At 32.4% G+C, this 18,945-nt stretch overlaps 1 protein-coding gene across 4 annotated transcripts in view; it reads left to right on the top strand.

The window, feature by feature from the left end:
- The window catches only part of LOC125065468, a 68,175-nt gene that overhangs the window by 13,170 nt on the left and 36,060 nt on the right, over positions 1-18,945 (top strand). For all 4 annotated transcript variants that reach the window (XM_047673057.1, XM_047673058.1, XM_047673060.1 and 1 more), the window contains exon 2: positions 11,160-11,283. In XM_047673057.1, coding sequence (XP_047529013.1) covers positions 11,160-11,283 — 124 coding nt within the window. The remainder of the gene's footprint in view (positions 1-11,159; positions 11,284-18,945) is intronic.

Below are 18,945 nucleotides of genomic sequence, written 5' to 3'. Positions count from 1 at the left end.
GTTTTTATCCTGCGATATTTAGAAGATAAAATACCTGTTTCTTATGCAAAAATGTTTGTCGTGAGACGAAATAGACCTTCTGACCTTTAGCACAATAGTCGCGACGTCCGTTGAATAGACTAAAGTCGGTATGTAAACGCGGTTACCGCAAATTATTACGTAATGAGGATATTTAATTTGAATATTGCATGTTTATCGAATAAGCGATATGATACAACATATATCAATAAAGTAATTATTTTACAATGCGATTGCGTATTGAGTCACGTAAGGGTTTCCCGATGTGACTCACTACGCAATCGTACAAATAATATGAGAACACGGCCGAGTCACACGCGACTAGTCATTTACTTTTAGGTTTTACGGTCGGGGCTATTTTGCTCTGATAGGAAATGCAGTCGTTGGACGCCGATAAGAATCGTTAATTTTGTACCGGCTATGCAAAAACATGTTTATGGACGATAAAAGTGGGATTTAGTTTAACGCGTGTCGACTGTCGACTGTTAAACTTTTGTTTAATATTCTAACTTTAAAATGACATTTTGTTACTTCGGTTCCGGGGTAGGTAACCCGTATTAAATAATGAAATTCATGTTTAGAATATCGAATGCTTGTGTGGCTGTTGTTTGTTTGTTATCATACAAAAATTGTACGTTAAATAAAAAAAAAATAATGTTATTTAAATGGATTTTTTTAGTTCTATAAAGATTAATATCAAATATAAATTCACTAATTCGAGAAATGAAGTAGAACTCATACTGCTAATATTTTTTTGTTAGCAAAAGTAATTGTTATGAAGGGAGAATATACGTTAAACCTCTTTTTTCTCCGACCTGTGTATTGCCGTTGGCCCTAATGACCTCTACAGCGTCACATGGAGGCAATCTCTTATACTAAAGCAGACCTTCGCGTAAATGCTCTCAGTATACAATTTTAACTCATTCGAATGAATAGGTAAGAAAGCATACACAAAACGAGGATTTTTTTTATTTTTATATACTTAGGAAACCTAACAGACCTCCTGCCTGTACATAAAACAATAGCCATGGTGATCAGTTGACGATATAAAGTTGATGTACTGTAATGTCATATTATACCTTTCTCAAAAAAATTCATATCATATATACCAACTATCATGATAGATTAGTCCGATAGTGTCTAAGTCTATTTCCTTAAACATATATATACGAACATCTATTTGACATGTAACGTGTATAATAAAAGCAATATCTACACACGAACATCTAATTAATAAAACGACTGATCGAGATTCAATAAATTATAAGCATGTATCCATTTTATGTTTGCAAATTAAATTTAATTCATTTATTACGTAATATCTTCATCAATAACGACGTCACCGATGTATTATGTAAATAACTCGTTCCTGATATTCAAATTGATAATCCCCCTCCATTAGGGCGACGCGCCATTTGATATCTGTTTAGTATTATCTGTCTGTAAATTATTCATCTTTCAACCATGCTTAGTAGAAAATAAAAATGTATATTTTATAAATGCTTAATTTATTTTAATATTAAATTATGATTACTGACTATTGTTTTTGTTGCTTTCTTCGAATGGCAAATCGATGTTGACAGAAAGAGATACGTATATGCATATCAGTGTCTCTCGCAAAATATTGTAAAGGTAAACGGAAATAAGTGAATTATGTTGGTATTTTTTGGCACCGATTTCTATACTGATATTATAAATGCGAAAGTAACTCTTGTCTGTTTGTTGCTCTTTCACGACCAAACCACTTAACCATTATTATTAAGGCATGAGGTTGAACTTGAACCCACGAATTATATATTAAATAAGGGTACATCGATTTTTCAAAATATTGGTCAATTAATTAAAAAATAAATACTTCTTATAAAGACACGTTTTAATAATTAAAATACTTTACATTTATTTCATACTTATTCCTTTTACAGCTCGACCTTTATGTAAAGATAGGTCCTATAAATAATAAAGTGAACCATTTAAAGTAAATTACCATATATTATCCAATTTTTCGTCATCATACGATTTATTAAACAAAACTAAACAAGGGCAAGCAACATTCGAATGCGATCAAGTTTTACATAATTTGTCCAAAATATCGAGAATCGTCGTTCCATTGTTGAATAAACAATTCTCGACTTTATTCTTCACGTGTAACGATCTGGTCGAATTGGTTGGGTTCATTTAAGACCGGTGATGGTATATCGATGCGTCGGTTAGGCGCGCGAGCTACAAATTGAGCTTGTATTTATTCATGCGAAGGGGACAAGGTTGATATGGGTCGGGGTCGTACGATAAAGGACGTTAGTCGGCCCATCAAAGAACTCGTACCACTGTCTAAAGTTCCGATGCGAATATCAATCAGCAAATATGTCACATTCGCTCTGATAATGTTGTTAGAACCTTTTAAGTAATTGTTTTGACACAGTCGTTACAGATTTGGGATGTGTTGATCATTAAGTCTGAAGAGGTTGATTCAGGTAATTTTCCTGATTTAAGTAATACAATTTTAGCGCGCTATGCTTTGTATTTATTTATTTAGAAACGAAGAAACTTCTCGATTAACTCTAGTTGTAACATAAAGTAAATTTTCAATAACAATCTTATCCATAATTTTATATGGATATCTTATAAATCTCGATCTGTTTTAATACATGTATGGCAGTTGAATTGGCCGAGTGCCAAAGTATTTTAGCCATTATATGCCTAGCCCATGGAACACAAAGGAAATGAGATCAATCACCGAGCACGTAGCTCTACATCTTTTTTATATGTCCATTACATGACAGCGGCAGGTCGAATGTTATTTGTTTTCTGGACAAATGTTATTAACTTATTTCGTAGGTAGCGATTCTAATGGTCATACTGTTTCGTTTGTCTTGTCTATTATTTGTGGGGTAATTCATACAAATTAATTCTAACTGAATTTGTATTTGTTTAATCTTATATTGTTAATGGTCCACAAACCCATTACGTAGCTTAGCGTGTTAATCAGAATAACATTCCTCGGAAATAGCGACATAGCTTTCAAAATTTGCAGATTCAAGTTGTAATCAGCTCGTCTCGTATGCCAAAGGATCAATGGCCGTTAGAGCGAGTGAGTCCTAGAGTAGAGATCGCGGATCGGCAAACGCAGCGTAGTATCCTTTAAGTAGATTAACCTGAAAAAGGTGATGGAACCCGAGAAACGAAAACGATATGGCGTGTTTAGGAAGCGTCCTAATTCCAGCAAGTGACTATGATTTACTAAGTGATGATGATGAATGGAATATCATCATTATATTTATTGTCTTATATATAGCGTTACCGTATACTCAATTTTCTATTTCAAGTTACTAGGAGTAAAGTTATTTTCTCAAAGACAGTTGAAAGTAAAAAAAAAATAATTAAGAAATTACCTACCGATCCAATCATTATCAAATCTCTTTTGAAAAGGTTAATAAGCTGATAGCAAATTACCTAGCGTGTTCAATCAAACTTGGCTTGACAAGCGTTGAAGAACGTTCCTCTAAACAATTGTCATGCCAGACGAAAAATCAAGGCAGGACAGAGAACAAGAAAGAATCGAGAGAGACAGTTATAATAACACTCCTATTCCATTAAAGCCAACAACACGTCGTTTAGCAGTTAAGTGCGCCTGTGTAATATGTTATTGTGTTAGAATTATTTACACTGAGAAGAGATACCATATACGCGTAGAACGGTGCCAAGAATGTTTGATGATAGGTATTTTATTAGCATATCTAGAATTTACACCCAATTAAATAATTTCACTTCGATCTGAATTGTGATTGGTCAATGGCAATGACGCGATAGACGACCAATCGTCATTCATTATTTAGTCGGATTAGTTAATCTAACTTTGACAATCGTTTTAGAATGTGGAGGTAAATTTAATTAAGACGAATTTGTACGAAGTCTTTGTTCTCATATACTTAATTATATTATCTAAAACCGTCTTATATGTCTATGAGACTTTGTAATTAGTGATTGGATTTACACTTAATGGATGTCAAATTAAAAACTACGATGTCGAAAATTTGTGCGCTTAAAAACTTCGACTATAAACATTAAAGAAATGATTTAAAAAAAAAAACGGTTTGACAAAAATTACGACTTTGATGATACTATAATATAGTATTGCGGCGTAAGTGAATATGTCATTATTTGGGTCTTTATTTTTTGTACATTTGCATACCAAGCTATCGTAATCATTAAATAATTTGTAAGTAGGTTATAAAATTATATTTATATTCCGTTATCAATAATTAAAGTTATTTATATTTTTAATTGAAACATTGTTGCAATCTTGGCTTGTTACCGACTTAAGAAAGTTTTGTATATTATTATTAAAAACACAATTAAACTATTTACATTTTTTAAATTTTTATACTAGTTGTTGCTCGTGAATTCTCTCGCATTTTAGGAATGGGTCGTCAGATTTGTGAATAACATTAGCCTATGTCCTCGAGATTCATGTTCGCTTTACATCAGATTTTTTTATATTTGATTCTGAAGTTTGTCTGTGAATAATATTTGTATAGATATTCGCCTTTTTTAATGACGTATAATGTATTCTGGTATTTGAGAAGTATTTCTATGTTAGGTTGAATATAAATATGAATTTAATTTGACTCGTAATAACACAATAAAACCTTAAATAAATTTTCATTATATTCGATTAAGGAGTATCTCCAGCCACAAAACTATGAGATATATAGATCGATATCATAGATGTGGATCAAATTACATCGACGACGGAATTAAGCAAATATAAATTTATTATATTTGCTTAATTCCGTCGGATCTGTTAAGATTATAAGATATAATTGTAATTACACTTGCGACGTTAATGGTTTCACGATAACGCTAACTTATTGTTACTTAAATGGGTAAATAGTTATTCTACCTGAGTAATAAATAATACCCGATGAGTTAGACGAGCGTAAAGAAAACGCGTTTTAAAAAAATCGCGTGCTTCAATCCGGGCACGCATCAAATGTTTATGTTCTTTCTGTTTATAATTGATCTTAATCTTGATGTTGAAAAAAAAAAAATTCAGGAAACATGTATGTGTGTCAGATTAGAATCTGCCGCATGCATTTATTTGGTAGGGATTTGTGCAAGCCCGCCTGGGTACGTGCTACCCATACATCAGATATTCAGTAGCAATGCTTACTAGGAGACTTTCACACGTGTGGGTCGAGTATTTCATTGATTTTTTGTGGTTTGGTAAAACAACCTAAGAAATTGTATTAGAGTTAATTGGGCCCTATGAACTTAATATATTAGCCTGTAGCCTAGTAGCGTGTTAGCGGAATCTATGGTCTCGTGTTCGCGACCCGACATATTTTATTTATTTATTTTTAATATATTTGTATCAATATTGCGTAAAATTATTACTTGGTATTGTTGTGTTCCGGTTTCAAGGATTGTCGGAGCATTGGCGATGTATGGAATGGTTAATATTTCTCACAACGCTGTGTCTTTGGGCGGATGTGACCACTTACCATCAGATAGCCCAATTGCCCGTCTGCGTACCTATTAAAAAAAAAACATATGTATCAATTTTAAATATCGAATTCTATACGTCTTGTGCTCTCAACGAACGAATACGTTTCGCCGAGGCCCGCTAGAACGGTTTCGACATGCATTGCATCATATTCACAATTTGTGAAGATACTCGCGGCCTCTTTAACAGGTGGTCTGTCGTATCTTTGCTATTATTAGATGTAATAACAGCTTGCAACTTAATCTTATGTTAATGTTAGTAAATATGTGTTGAACCAGTAATTTTCCATTCGATTGATGTAATTTATTCACGCTAATTGTACGCATGGAATAAGATCAACACGAGAGTGTTTAATAAATATGCTATTTTATTGACTCCACTTACCTCCGCCGGCTAGTTCTTGTAATGGTATGAAAATGTAGCCCGTTCGTGTTATGTGTGTATGTGTATCGTGTAACTAATTCGCTTTAATCCGCTATGATAACATTCGCCACCTACTAATTATTCGCTACGTATAATACGTATCTTGTCGGTAATTGATGTTTTGTTACATAATTGTTAAAGTATCAAATTCATGTTACTATTGAATATAAAAGCATTATACGATTATTGAATGTCATATTAAAAACTAGCAAATATTTAGGTATTTATATAGAGAAATAAAAAAAAAATTGATATGTGGAAAACTAACTATAAACAATAAATAAATAACAAAAAAAAACAAGATGTCCAAAAATCACGGTTTTTTTAATTATAGTGTTGCAAGTTGCGACGCATGTTATAGGTATAGACTTTGGTAACTTGCCTGAATAAATATACCTACAAAAAAGTAAGAAATATAAACCAAATGCCTCTTCTTTTAAGACGGTTTGGAGTTCACTGTGCACTTGCTGTTTTCCACGCTGTTCTAATGTGGGTGGTTACACTTTTTTGATTATCATACGCTACGTGAAGGTTTCACGAGGAACAAAAGATAAATAAACATAGATTCATTCAGTATTGCTTTGCACTCAGTATCATGGGATAAGATTCGTGTCTTGTACTCACAGGACCATTACTGCTTAGTATACATATTATCGTTAAAAAAAATACAATCTACGTGACTCGTAATGAAACAAACCAAACGAGCCCAAAGTCAGAGTGGTTTATAATTAATTATTATGATAGTAATCTAATAGTTTTATCCTATATTTACCTCTAGGGTCTCGTCAGATCAGCTCAATGATGAAATGATTGTTAGTCATAATGTAATTAAAAAAATTATATGAGAATTGTGACAATTTTAAACCATAGAAAAGTGCAAGTCAAAAGTCTTGTTAGATATGATATTGAATTTTTCTTACAATCAAGTCAATTTGTGAAGCTGATGGAGAGCGTGTTTAATGTATAATCTGATGACCTAAGGATCGCTACGCTGAGTTTCATTGAAATGGGTTTAGTGGCTTACGTACCACGCGTACCTAACCTAATACGATAATAAAGTTACATACATAAGTACTCTATACAATGTATATTTCGAACCGGTGGTATCTTCGCATTTAATCTCGTAATGAAGATTGAAAAGTTCTCGTAAGAGCCAACTTGAATTATTTATATTTTCTTATCATCTTATATACAACATAATGATACCAAAATATATTTTAAATATTACTGTTAGTTGTTCAAATTATACAAACAAATTTTTAAAAATAATATTACATTATACTAGTATTTAATTGTGTACTTGCAATGAATCTCGAACAATAATCACCACCAGAACTATTGATAAATTTCTATAAATAAGTGATTTCTCGTACGTTACGCATAATAACCATGAATGTGCAAATATAAAAGTCGATCGCTATTAAGTAACGTAGGTAACGTTTGGAAATATTGAAAAAAAAAATACATATGTATGCATCACTATTGGGCAAAAGCTCTCCTCTCCGTTCAAGGAGAACTTTTTGGAACATGTTTTGCATCGACATCATTTCATCCGACACATGCAGGTTTCCTACCTGACCTGGATGTAAGACTTCACCGCCAAGCTGATTTACAAACAAATAAAGCCAAGTTGTGTTTGGGCGAATTTATATTCATTATCTTCGGTTAAGATTCACGTGTACACAAGCCACATAAAAAATTTATATATAATGTTGTCTTAGATTTTCGCGATTATTACACATCGAAATAAAACTTTTAAAATGTTCGTTCGTTCGCAGACTCAGTGTGCCCGTGACCACGAACACTGCAAAGTGCTCGAAACGTCGGGATGTTAAAATAATTAATATACGCGATTAAATCCGTTAAAAACTAGTTTTATTTCAAAGTTATATATATATATATATATATATACATATTTAAAGTATGAATAGTTAATGACGTGAAAGTCTATCCGCCATCCATAAAGAGTCAAATGAGTATTAATATTAATATACAGACAGTCTAGGTATCGTTCTAAACATCAAGGACATCAGTCGACAGATGTTCGTAATTGCTTAAGCATTTCTTGTCGGCGCCGTTTTCTTGGAAACGTCTCTTTGAATCATCGTTTTCAATAGTTCATTATTCCTATTTTGGACGGACGATTCCTGCGAATCACCAGGAAAAACTAGCGATTATTTCTATTCCATTAGATTCGATACGGGAAATATAGCGTATCTTTTAAATGACTTCGTTTAACTTCCACGAGCTGATATTATTATAACTTAATATTAAAAACCTAAAAGGGTCGAATTGCGTGACTTAACGGGTAAATTGATTTAAGTAATATGAATTAATTTATCCAAAAACGATACCGTAATAACATGCTTATTTAGTCAGCGGTATTTCGTTTCATACAACTCATACACGTTATTTATGTTAAAAAGTTATAAATTACCCGTGTTTGGCGGAAACTAAGCGATACAACGCGTGCAAGGTGTAAAAGGGTTCGTGTGCTAAGTAATTATTATCGGCAGCTGTCTATGTACACGCTCCCCCAAACGTTTCATGCGATGCAAAAAGCAAATTTCGCCGCGCACTGGCTGACCGACCGCGAACACGCATATATAGTGGTCAAAGCCGCATAGGCCTCGAAAGAAAAAAAAAAAAACAAACAGAATCAAAAAAAGCAAACAAATCCCTTTTTTGTGGTCGCGGCTCACGTTTACCGCGTGTTCCAGACCGTGAACAATCACCGTGAATTATCATGTGAGGCGTTTATGAAAGAGGCTGTTGTAAAGCGAAGCGAGTACTTACGCTGACAAGGTATGTTCTGTCATCGTAAAGGGATTGTGTTGTTTGCAAATTAGAGTTAATAGCTCCGCGAGGTGTGGCACATCTAGATAAAGATTGTTCACGGAATAATTCCTTTGCGATTACTCATACTGTAATCAGAACAGTATCCAATTTTTTATTAATCCTTACAGACAGAAAGAACGTTAATTAAAAATCTGTAAATATTCCACTTCTGGGCAAAACATCACTATTCTTGAGAAGAAGCCTTGAAGCTATTAATGGAGATATTTCATCACGCTGCTCAAAAGCGGGTTAGTGGACCCATGTGGCAGGTCCATCTGTTTTAGCTATTGGGCAATCTCGGCTCAGGAGTAATAAAAGTAAAAAAGGAAATACTTTTGTATGTGTTAAAAACGTAGAAGATAAAGTCAAATAGGGTTCGGAAATCAATTAACTGTTGTAGAGTCACTTGGCAGCAGTCAGTTGATCACAGGACGCAGCGAACATGGATGACTAGAAGCCTGCATCGTTCCCTTTTAGCAAATACCCTTTCAATCGCTTACACGAGTCACTGCACCTCACCCTCCCCAGTTCACTATATTAATTAGAATCTACATCTACTATGTCCAATATAATGAAATGTTTATTATAGATGTATTACTAGCTTGTAAGTGGAGCAGAGCTTATTGAATGCACTATTTAAATGTTAGTTAATTTAGCTCGAACAATGTACAGTACAAGTATAAGTATGACTATCGTCAGTGTACATCCAATACTGGATAAGTATTTTTAGAAACGTCAACAAGACGAATTGTTAATTGTCTCGTCTTTCACATCAACGTGAACGGTTAAAAATAATACGATTCTCGTTTGTTTTGTTTTGTTTTTTTATCCGTATCGCTGTAGACGTTTAAAAAATATACTGTCTCAAAAGTAAATGCTATAAAATCATACCGGATAAATGTCAAGTTACATTATGATAAAATAAGTCGTCCTTTTTAAATCAGCAAGGAGAAGCTTGCTTGGCTTAATGTCAGTTATTATCATTCTTTTTATAAATGGTATGCTTTATAATAATAACTTGATAATTTACACTTTATTATACTTGTAACCGCAATGACAAGTTTTTGTTGCATAATTATAATAACACAGGCAACGGGTATTATCGTCTTTGTATTTTTTTTTCGTTTTTTAAATTTGTATAATGTTTTTATTTGTCTTCGTTACTTATTGAATCCAATTCTGTTGTATCTTGATGTGCTTCATCTGTTGGTGTGACTGTGAGAGTAAGCCATAACGTATCGAGACGGCCATCAGGATGCTCTGCCGACGCTCCTTTCCCTGCTGCTGCTTCGTTTACTTCGTTGCTGTATATTATTATAATTATATGACAAATCTATGTATTATATGAATGAAATTCCTATGCTTTATTTAAAGGTCTAATTGCCACATTTTTTTTTGAATAAAAATGTCTCCAAATTATGTAAGGAAAGTAATATTGATATTATTAACTCGTAAGCGCAATGTCATGCGAAGAAAATTTTTCCAGACGTCCCGAAAAGTATTTTTTCTTTTCGACTTTAAAGTGGGATACGTTCTGGCCGATAAAATTCCTTTTGAAATATTTATCGTGACTTGGGTATGTAATGGTACACGATTTTCACTAAGTCTGCAAAAAAGGCGGCCGCGTCGGAATTCGCAATCACGTAATCTCGATTCTCTTATTTGATCGACTCACTTAAAACACGTTTCAAATTAAAAAATAACTGTGATGTAAGACAATTTGCCTTTACGTTTATTATTATCACTTTTTTCTTGTGTTTGAACTAATTTATGTATGTTTTATTTAATTGATTTAAATGATGTATAAATTTGAATCGATTTTGTTTCGGTTTTATTTCAGTTAACTATAGGTTCCACTTTCGTAATTCATCTTCTAAATAATTTATGTCTGTGTTATTTCTAATTATTACTACTCTATTAAAGTTTGATTGTGATTTCTATAAATACGACGTAATGATAGTCCATCTTGTATTGTGATGTCTAGTAAGACATGTGGCGCTAATCCTTTATCCCCGCCTTTTAATTAACTCTGTCTAGTTCTATTAGGTCTTTGTTCTCATTTGATAAAGTCATTTACGATTGAAATATATTCATTCAATATCAGATTCGTCTTTTAATTGAATGTCTGTACAAATATATTATGAACATTTAATATTACTTTCTCTTAACGTTTAGCTTAGAAGTTAATTATTGAGTTTCATTATAAGTTACTGATATTATCTTTATTAATTGATAAAATAATAAGTAATTTTGCCGTTGGTGATCTATCAAGTGTATGTATATGTGTTGTATGAACTCTTTTCAGGGTTCGTATAACTTTCAATAGGTTTATTATTAATTCAAGCGCAACTAAGTAAACGGAATGTTTTTCTTCCAGTCCCAGTGGAACAGCGTTGAGTAACCTAGCCCAGCTCCGGGAGTACTTGCAAACGACGGGTACATGTAAGTGCGGCCTGCCCTGCCCTCTGAGACCGGAGACAGCCTTTAGTTTCGATTCTAAGGTAATATTTATTTATTTTCAACGTTTGACAAACGCCTTTATATTTAAGATAGCGATTGTGTTTTATTTTATATCGATTCCATTCGTAATTTAATCGATATCAAAAGTGATTAAGTAAGTCACTCGCTAATACTAAAAATGAAAAGTTTATGATGTATCAACTATTCGGTGATTTTTTTTATATTTAATTTATTGTGCACATCTACATAACCCGATAGTTGAAGTTCATAATAATTCATTCGCGTAAAACCGTTAGAAAATTTTACATTACGAAAAAAATGGTATGTTACTTTGAAAAAGGAGTAAAAATGGCAACTTAAGATTAGTGGACTCTACCTTAGATTTGTCTATGTTTTTTTTATGTCAAAAACTGTAGTTAAAGCCATTGAGCGATGTCGTATACAATTTGAGGCCGTGGCACAATACATATACAATCGATGGAACGGGAAAACGACAAGTGGAGACGTAGCCTTTAATACTAGTTAGCTCGTTGAGTCAGTCAACTTTTTTCGCTATGGGAATGATTTGGCAGAAGCCGGTTGCAGATAATAATACTTTTTGTAGCCGCATTGACGATCTCTCTGAACGCAAATGTGTCGTTTATAACCATTTGTGAATGTTTATGGTACGGTTTAAACAAAAAGTGGTACATTATGGTAATAATGTTATCGATATTAAATCCATCTTTAGTGTTTTTTTTTATCGTCCAATGTTATGATTAATGGATGACAATGTTAATAAAATCATTCTCAATGTAAACCTGTTTATCATGAATTAATAGATTGTTCTGATATCTCTTGAACATGGCATTTTAATATTTACGTAATGATCAATTGCGTCGCTTATGTGTCATTTCATAGAGTGTTTATAAGACTTTTTTAAATCTCGATGCGTGAGTACCAGTAATTAGTAGAAGCGAGACAGATAAATGGGCCATCTGAGTATAAGTGGTCACTACCGCCACTTGACATTGACGCCTACAAACTTGGGAACGAAGATGTTATGTCCCTTGTGCCTGTAGTTATCCTGGCTTACTCACCCTAGAAACGGGAATACAACCACTATGTATTACTGTTTGTGTGGAAGTTAGCGTATTTAAATGTATGCGTGATATCTTCGTGCCCATATCTGTATCATAGTTTTATGTTTAATTTATCTATTCGATAATTTGAATCTCCATAGATGTGGTGCCCGTGCCATTTGTGTATCTATATTATCATTATGTACTATTTGAATTTATTAGTTGGTCTGTCTGTAATCTGCATATTGTATAATTCATCATCGACAATCGATGTTTCTAGATTCAATTTGATTACGATATACTCATCATATATTTGATCTTTTTTTTTTAATTTATTTTTAGGCACAATAACCATAACACATATTAAAAATTTACAACTATGTTACATTTGAATAATTTCTTCACAAAATTTGCTTAAATACTTATTGTACATATTTTTGATTAACTAAACAGTTTAATAACTAATACGATATTTTAGAATCTAAATAATACTTTAAATGAAAAATTTAAATTCGAATCGAAATAGTTGCCAAATCATAGGTATATGGCTCCTGCAGCATGTCTATACGTTACGAGTAATATATAATCTTAACAGCCAATATCCGCAATATCCGTTATGTTTCGTAAAAGTTGATCTGTCGACAGCAAAGTTTCGACCTTAATACAATAATCTATTCGTAATAAATGGCATGTAATTAGAGTTGATTCGTCAGAACGGCCGTGATTACTCTCGTTCTCAATGGATAAACAAATATTTTTCCTTCTCGTTTCTAGCTCTCGTTAATTTACCTTTTTTCGACGTAAACCTTACAATTATCGTGTCTTGTATTCGTTCCAATTAACGCGGACAAGTAAATGAAGATTTGATTAAAAAAATACGTTATTGAGTCGTGCGAGTGGCGGGTTTAATTGTACAAACGAATGCGACAATAAACTACGTCTTATCTTTAATGTTTAATTTGTTATAAAATTAATTGGAAAGTTATTTCAATTTATTATTTTTTTCTAGTATTTTTGTGTCGGCCACATCGTTATGACGCTAAATTAAATAAAAACGGCTCTAAGTCTAAGATTAATTCAGTCTGAGAGACTCATTAACAAATTCGTATAATTTAATTGCCGAAATACTCGAAGGTTTACTAAGAATAGATTGAAAAGCACCAATATTTATTGATATATTTATATTGAAATATTGATTTTCTTTTTTTGGATGTTGTGTAAACCATCAATTAATATGTATATTGTTAGTGTACTTATTAAATAAAATAAAAATAAAATAAAATATTCATAAAAATAAATTAACTTCTTATTTTAGCGTTTTTCTCAAACTGTGGTTACGAACACATGCCAGTAACAAGTGTGAACATCTTCTAATCTTCACAAAATTTCAAAATAGTTGGTAAACGATTAAAAATTATTGGAACCGTTCAATGAATGATTTTGTATTGGTTTGAATCATTTATAAAATTATCAGACTGTAACTGTCCGGCTGCAAGGCAAGTATTTCTTTTGAAGGAAAATATTTGGAGTTTATTCCACCAACCTGCTCAGGTGAATATTCAATTAACTGCCTAGCCATTCAATTAAAGGCAAATTTATATTAGAAACGGAAGATATATTGGATTAATGTATTGCCTGCGACAGAAATACCATGGGGCAAAATTTCTTAACCGAATTTCTAAATGTGACTAACAAACGAATCAAGCGCCTGAAAATGTAATGGGGCATGCCTGAATTTGAACCCTTGGTTTTCAGTTAAGATACAAGCGTTCCTCACTGGCCCATCTTGGTTCTTAAACAATTATACAATGCAACGAATTCTCCGTTCCACGAAACGACGATGTAGAAAAAAGGAAAGAAAACAAGTGTCGGTTTATTTTTCGATACATTTATAGGCGACATCAGCGAACCAGTGGACAAAAGATCGTAATTAATGCCCATAAATGTTTTTGGTGCTATCGGTATTTAGTCGGATCGGTTTCGAACTGGTTCCCCATCTGTGACGTACGACGTCACCGTCGGATATGAGTAATGTTAACAATGTGGTTCGATGTGAAAGCAAACATGTTTCGAATTATTTAGCTCAGACGTTCGGTATTGTTTCGTGTCGTCTCTGTATGCTGACTGGTGTAGATTAGTATGATTTTATTTGTCTGCTTTTATTGAAATTTCTACTGTTTGTGTGTGTGTGTGTGTATGTGTGCATGTGTCGTGTGTCAAGATAATCAATGGAGATGAGATTTTTCAAGTATTCTTGCACTAGTTATAGTATTACAGGACATTTATTGCTACCGAAATATTTATTATTTTTGTATTCAGTTTTTTTTTTTATTCCCAACTAGTCGTCCGAGTCTCCATTCCCGTTATAGGGGTTGGTTAACAGGTGTTGGACAAAAATTTATCTTGTATCCTTCCTTGGAGTTTAATCTCGCTTAATAGCAAATTCAACTATGACACTATTCAATTCAAATACCAGTTACTTTCGCATATATAATATTATGTTCAATACTAGCCGTATTTTACATCTTAAGAACATGAATAGAACCAATTCTATGCCTATTCATCCCAAGAAGAATTTCGAAAAATCCTAAAAAATTTACCGTTTCCATAACATTTATCGTTGTCGTTCTTTGCTCTTTTCAATATTACCCCAACAAACAAACAAAAATAGGAAAATTATCATTGGTACCTGGCAAGAGCAGTATTGACTTAATAGAAATAGTTACTAATTTTATTCATTTATTTAGATTTAAATGATTATACGAAAATATTTAACGTGTATCAATTACGTAGGTGTCGTTGATTGGTTATATGTAAAAAATATTCTCATATCGATTGCAATAATTAAATATTTAGTAACATAATATGACCTTCGCACTTGAATCAGAAATATTAGCTAATATTCACCTTCACAGACGTCTGTTGACTTAATAATATTGCTCTATAGTTTTCGTGTACTTTTGCAATTTTTTAATGGCACAACTCCGCTTTGAATCCAGGTCTAGTTAGCCACTAGTCTATAAAGACAGTAAATGTTATATATAAAAGTATGTTAAAATCGGTGTTTAAAATCTCGCTTCGCTAGTTTCGTACAAGTAAAGCTAATACAAGTATGTTATTTTTTTATCTCAAGTTATTCATCGAAGGTCATTTTTTCGCAACGAAAGTATTATTAAGTAACCGTATACTTAGGTTAATGAAATGTGCATCTAAAGTGCGTAAAAATATATTTTAAAACAAGCAGGTTTTTGTAAACATGATTCGTGTCTCTGTCGTCTGTTGACAAGTTTACCCTTATCATAAAAATGCATCGCCATCTGAAACAAACGTGTAAATTCTAACCACGTGTTAGAATTTAAACACAGTGATTCTAATACATTAACTAAATAAAATAAGAAAAAATTGTAAGTCATGTGTTTACAAGTAGTACATAGGCGGCCAGCTATTGTGGCATATAATAACTATTCTCAATGATATTTATCTTAGTGATTTATTTACCAATAACTTATTTCTATAATTCATTAATATTAATAATTTCGTTAATCTTTATAGTAATAAATTACGCTATGAAGAATAATTTAACCTTACTAGTTCGTATACTGACTTCCTATTATTATTGTATAAAGAAGGTAGGACGCGCTAAAAGAAAACATTCGACTGTTTTAATAATTCCTGGCACAACGTTACGCTCTCCGAATATTATAAATTGATGTGTACCAATTATTGGACTGTGTATTATTTTCATAAAACTCAGAAAACCCTTACAATTATTAACACATATAAAAACTCATCAATTCATATTAATGGGACCGAAGTCTAGGGTAAAGATTATATAAAATTAATTAATACATTTTATTTATATTATTATAATGTCCGGCCTACTCAAAGTACGGTTCGGGTTGAGTTCGTCAACGTTTCGTCGCGTGATGTGCGTCATTCAATATTGAAACGAATAAAATCGATAATCTGTTATATCACCAATAAATACATTTCGTTATGCAAACGAATAACATAAACTGGTTTGAATATTTCATCATTCATTATTTAATAAACGAATGAATGATTTGATTTCTTTTATATATAACATCTTTATGATAATAGGAGTAGCGATGACGAGGCGATTGTTCCAGATCGTATGTGACGTCACAATGTCAAATGTGCCCCTATATGACGAAATGATATGATTCCTGATTTATTCATTTATACTACGTATCTGTTCTTGTTGTCTGAAATTAAGGGGTTTAGTACTCCGTCATATTTTTTTAAATAATTAAATATATGTATATAAATATCATGATTTAAATCAGTACCGAGCGAAGCGATCTATATTGAATGGTATCGCACTTCCCACGTCTTTACAAAATCTATTATTTAAACATGCAATGTTTGCTACTTGGTTTAGTTTAAATCTTGCGAACTTAATTAGGCCCATTTTCTCTTATACTGTAATGGATATAAAACGTTTTATACAAGAGTCAGGTCTTGTTTAACATAAAAAATCTAATGATTTTTTATGTTAAGAGTCAGGTCTTGTTTAACATAAAAATCTAATGATTTTTTATGTTAAACAAGACCTGACTCTTCTGCCCTGATTGGCTCCAGACGAAGGAACACCGAAAACTTCAACAGTCGTAGGTTGGTCGCCATAGATACAATATTGTACAAAATAACTAACTAAAATGTACTTGCTCGTAAATATGTTTTTCACATTGCAATTTTTTATCGTAACTAATATTATCGATGTGAGTAAGACGAGTTTGTTTATTTATTTATTTGTAACGTTACGTCTTAACTACCCAATTGATCATCATTTAATTTGATAACACGTTGACATTAACGAAGAACGAATAGAAAAGATCATACTACCATACATACATACCATCTGTGCCCCCATAAGAATTAAACCCGTAACAAAATTACCGGAATGATGGTGAAAACCGCATCAAAATCCAACGTGTACCTTAGAAGAATTCATAGGTTGGGGTCGTACTGTTTAAAGGTTTATTATCGTCACTATCATCATTATAAGCACTTTACCATTATGACGTCAAACATGTGACGACCTTTCGTACGGTCTCTAGGTATTATAATTAATTTATAACTAATTGTAACGTGAAAGTTAAGCTCTGAAGTCACGGAACGTCATTAAATTTTTTTAAAGTTTTTCTCTTAAATAAATTAATAAAATAAATTGGTGTAATTAATTTTTAAAAATTTATAATAAAATTAAATAAACTATTTGTTTTGTTACAAAGATATATATTTAATGGATACAGAAAAAAAATATCATGGTGCGTGATATAAGTTATTAAATTGCGATATCAGATGCTAGATATAGTAGCGTTATTAGTTGTGACTAATTAAGAAATTAATTAGTTATCTAATTGACTATCATCGTCAAGGTAATTGATCGAGTTATGACGTTATAGGTTCAAATGGATAGGTAATTAGGAAATATGACCGTGAATTAGATATATGCAATGTTATTGAATTTAATTAAACTATTAATATATCTATATTAATAAATGAGGAGAGTAATAAAACCACCGAGCTGCTCCACTGCGAGACGTAATAGGTTTCCTCGCGATGTTTTCTTTTATCGCCGAGAAAGAGATGCATTATTAACTCAAACCGTGTTATGTAGAATCATTTTCGCTTGCTAGTATTTGACCCGTGAATTTAATTCACGTGTTCTCTCATTGATTTGTCTGGTACCACCCGCTCACCACATATAGTACCGCAAAATAGCAATACTCAGTGTTGCCGTATTCCGGTTGAGTGAGTGAGTGAGCCAGTGTAATACACAATACCTTAGTTGCCAAGTTTGGTGGCCCATTGGCGATGTAAGGAATGGTTAATATTTCTTACAGGGCCAATGTCTATGGGCGGTGTTTACTACTAACCGTGAGGTCGCCTATTTGCAATCATCCGCCTATTCATATTATTACAAAAAAAATACTTCTATGTCAATCAATATTCGTAATAAATAAACCAAATAAAATCTATTAAATATTTCGTTTGATTCACGACGTACGATTTCAACGACAGGGCATCGTCGAAATTATTCTATGTAGTTATTCAGAGCACACCCATTGCCTAACAAGTGAGTCGTTATAGCTTGCCCCACTTTGTGTTTACAGTGGGTTCTCTCTTTGCAACGCGTACGAGTTTTATTTGCTTTGATAATCTCGTGAAAAACATGTTTAGAACCCTTCAATTTTTAATGTTGTTTAATTTTATTAAGTCTCAGCTCTTCGAGTGGTCTGCTAGAAAGTTTTATAATTATATTTCATATATAAATGATTGCAGATTTTATTTTGTTCATGAATTGTTTAAATATTGGATATATGTGTATGTGTTCTTTAGTTATACACTTCCTTATATTATTTAGTGGTAACGTACATACATAACGTCTAAATGTATTTATTGTAATTGAATCCATACAAGTTAAAGTCACTGTTATCTATAAACATTTCGGTTCATTGAAATAATGACTTAACATTAAAATGTGCGCCCGAAACTGAAGTTTACATTCGACTGACTTTATAGACAGTCGGTAAGTTCCCGACTGTAAAGGCTATGTCGCATGCAGTAGAAATTTGCATGCAACTAAAATTCTCTCTCGTTCGTTCGTGCGATTCA

Source organism: Vanessa atalanta, chromosome 7 (genome assembly GCF_905147765.1).
Source record: "Vanessa atalanta chromosome 7, ilVanAtal1.2, whole genome shotgun sequence".
Lineage (NCBI taxonomy): Eukaryota > Metazoa > Arthropoda > Insecta > Lepidoptera > Nymphalidae > Vanessa > Vanessa atalanta.
Note: the sequence above shows the minus strand (reverse complement) of the source record. Positions and strands in the feature narration are given on the sequence as shown.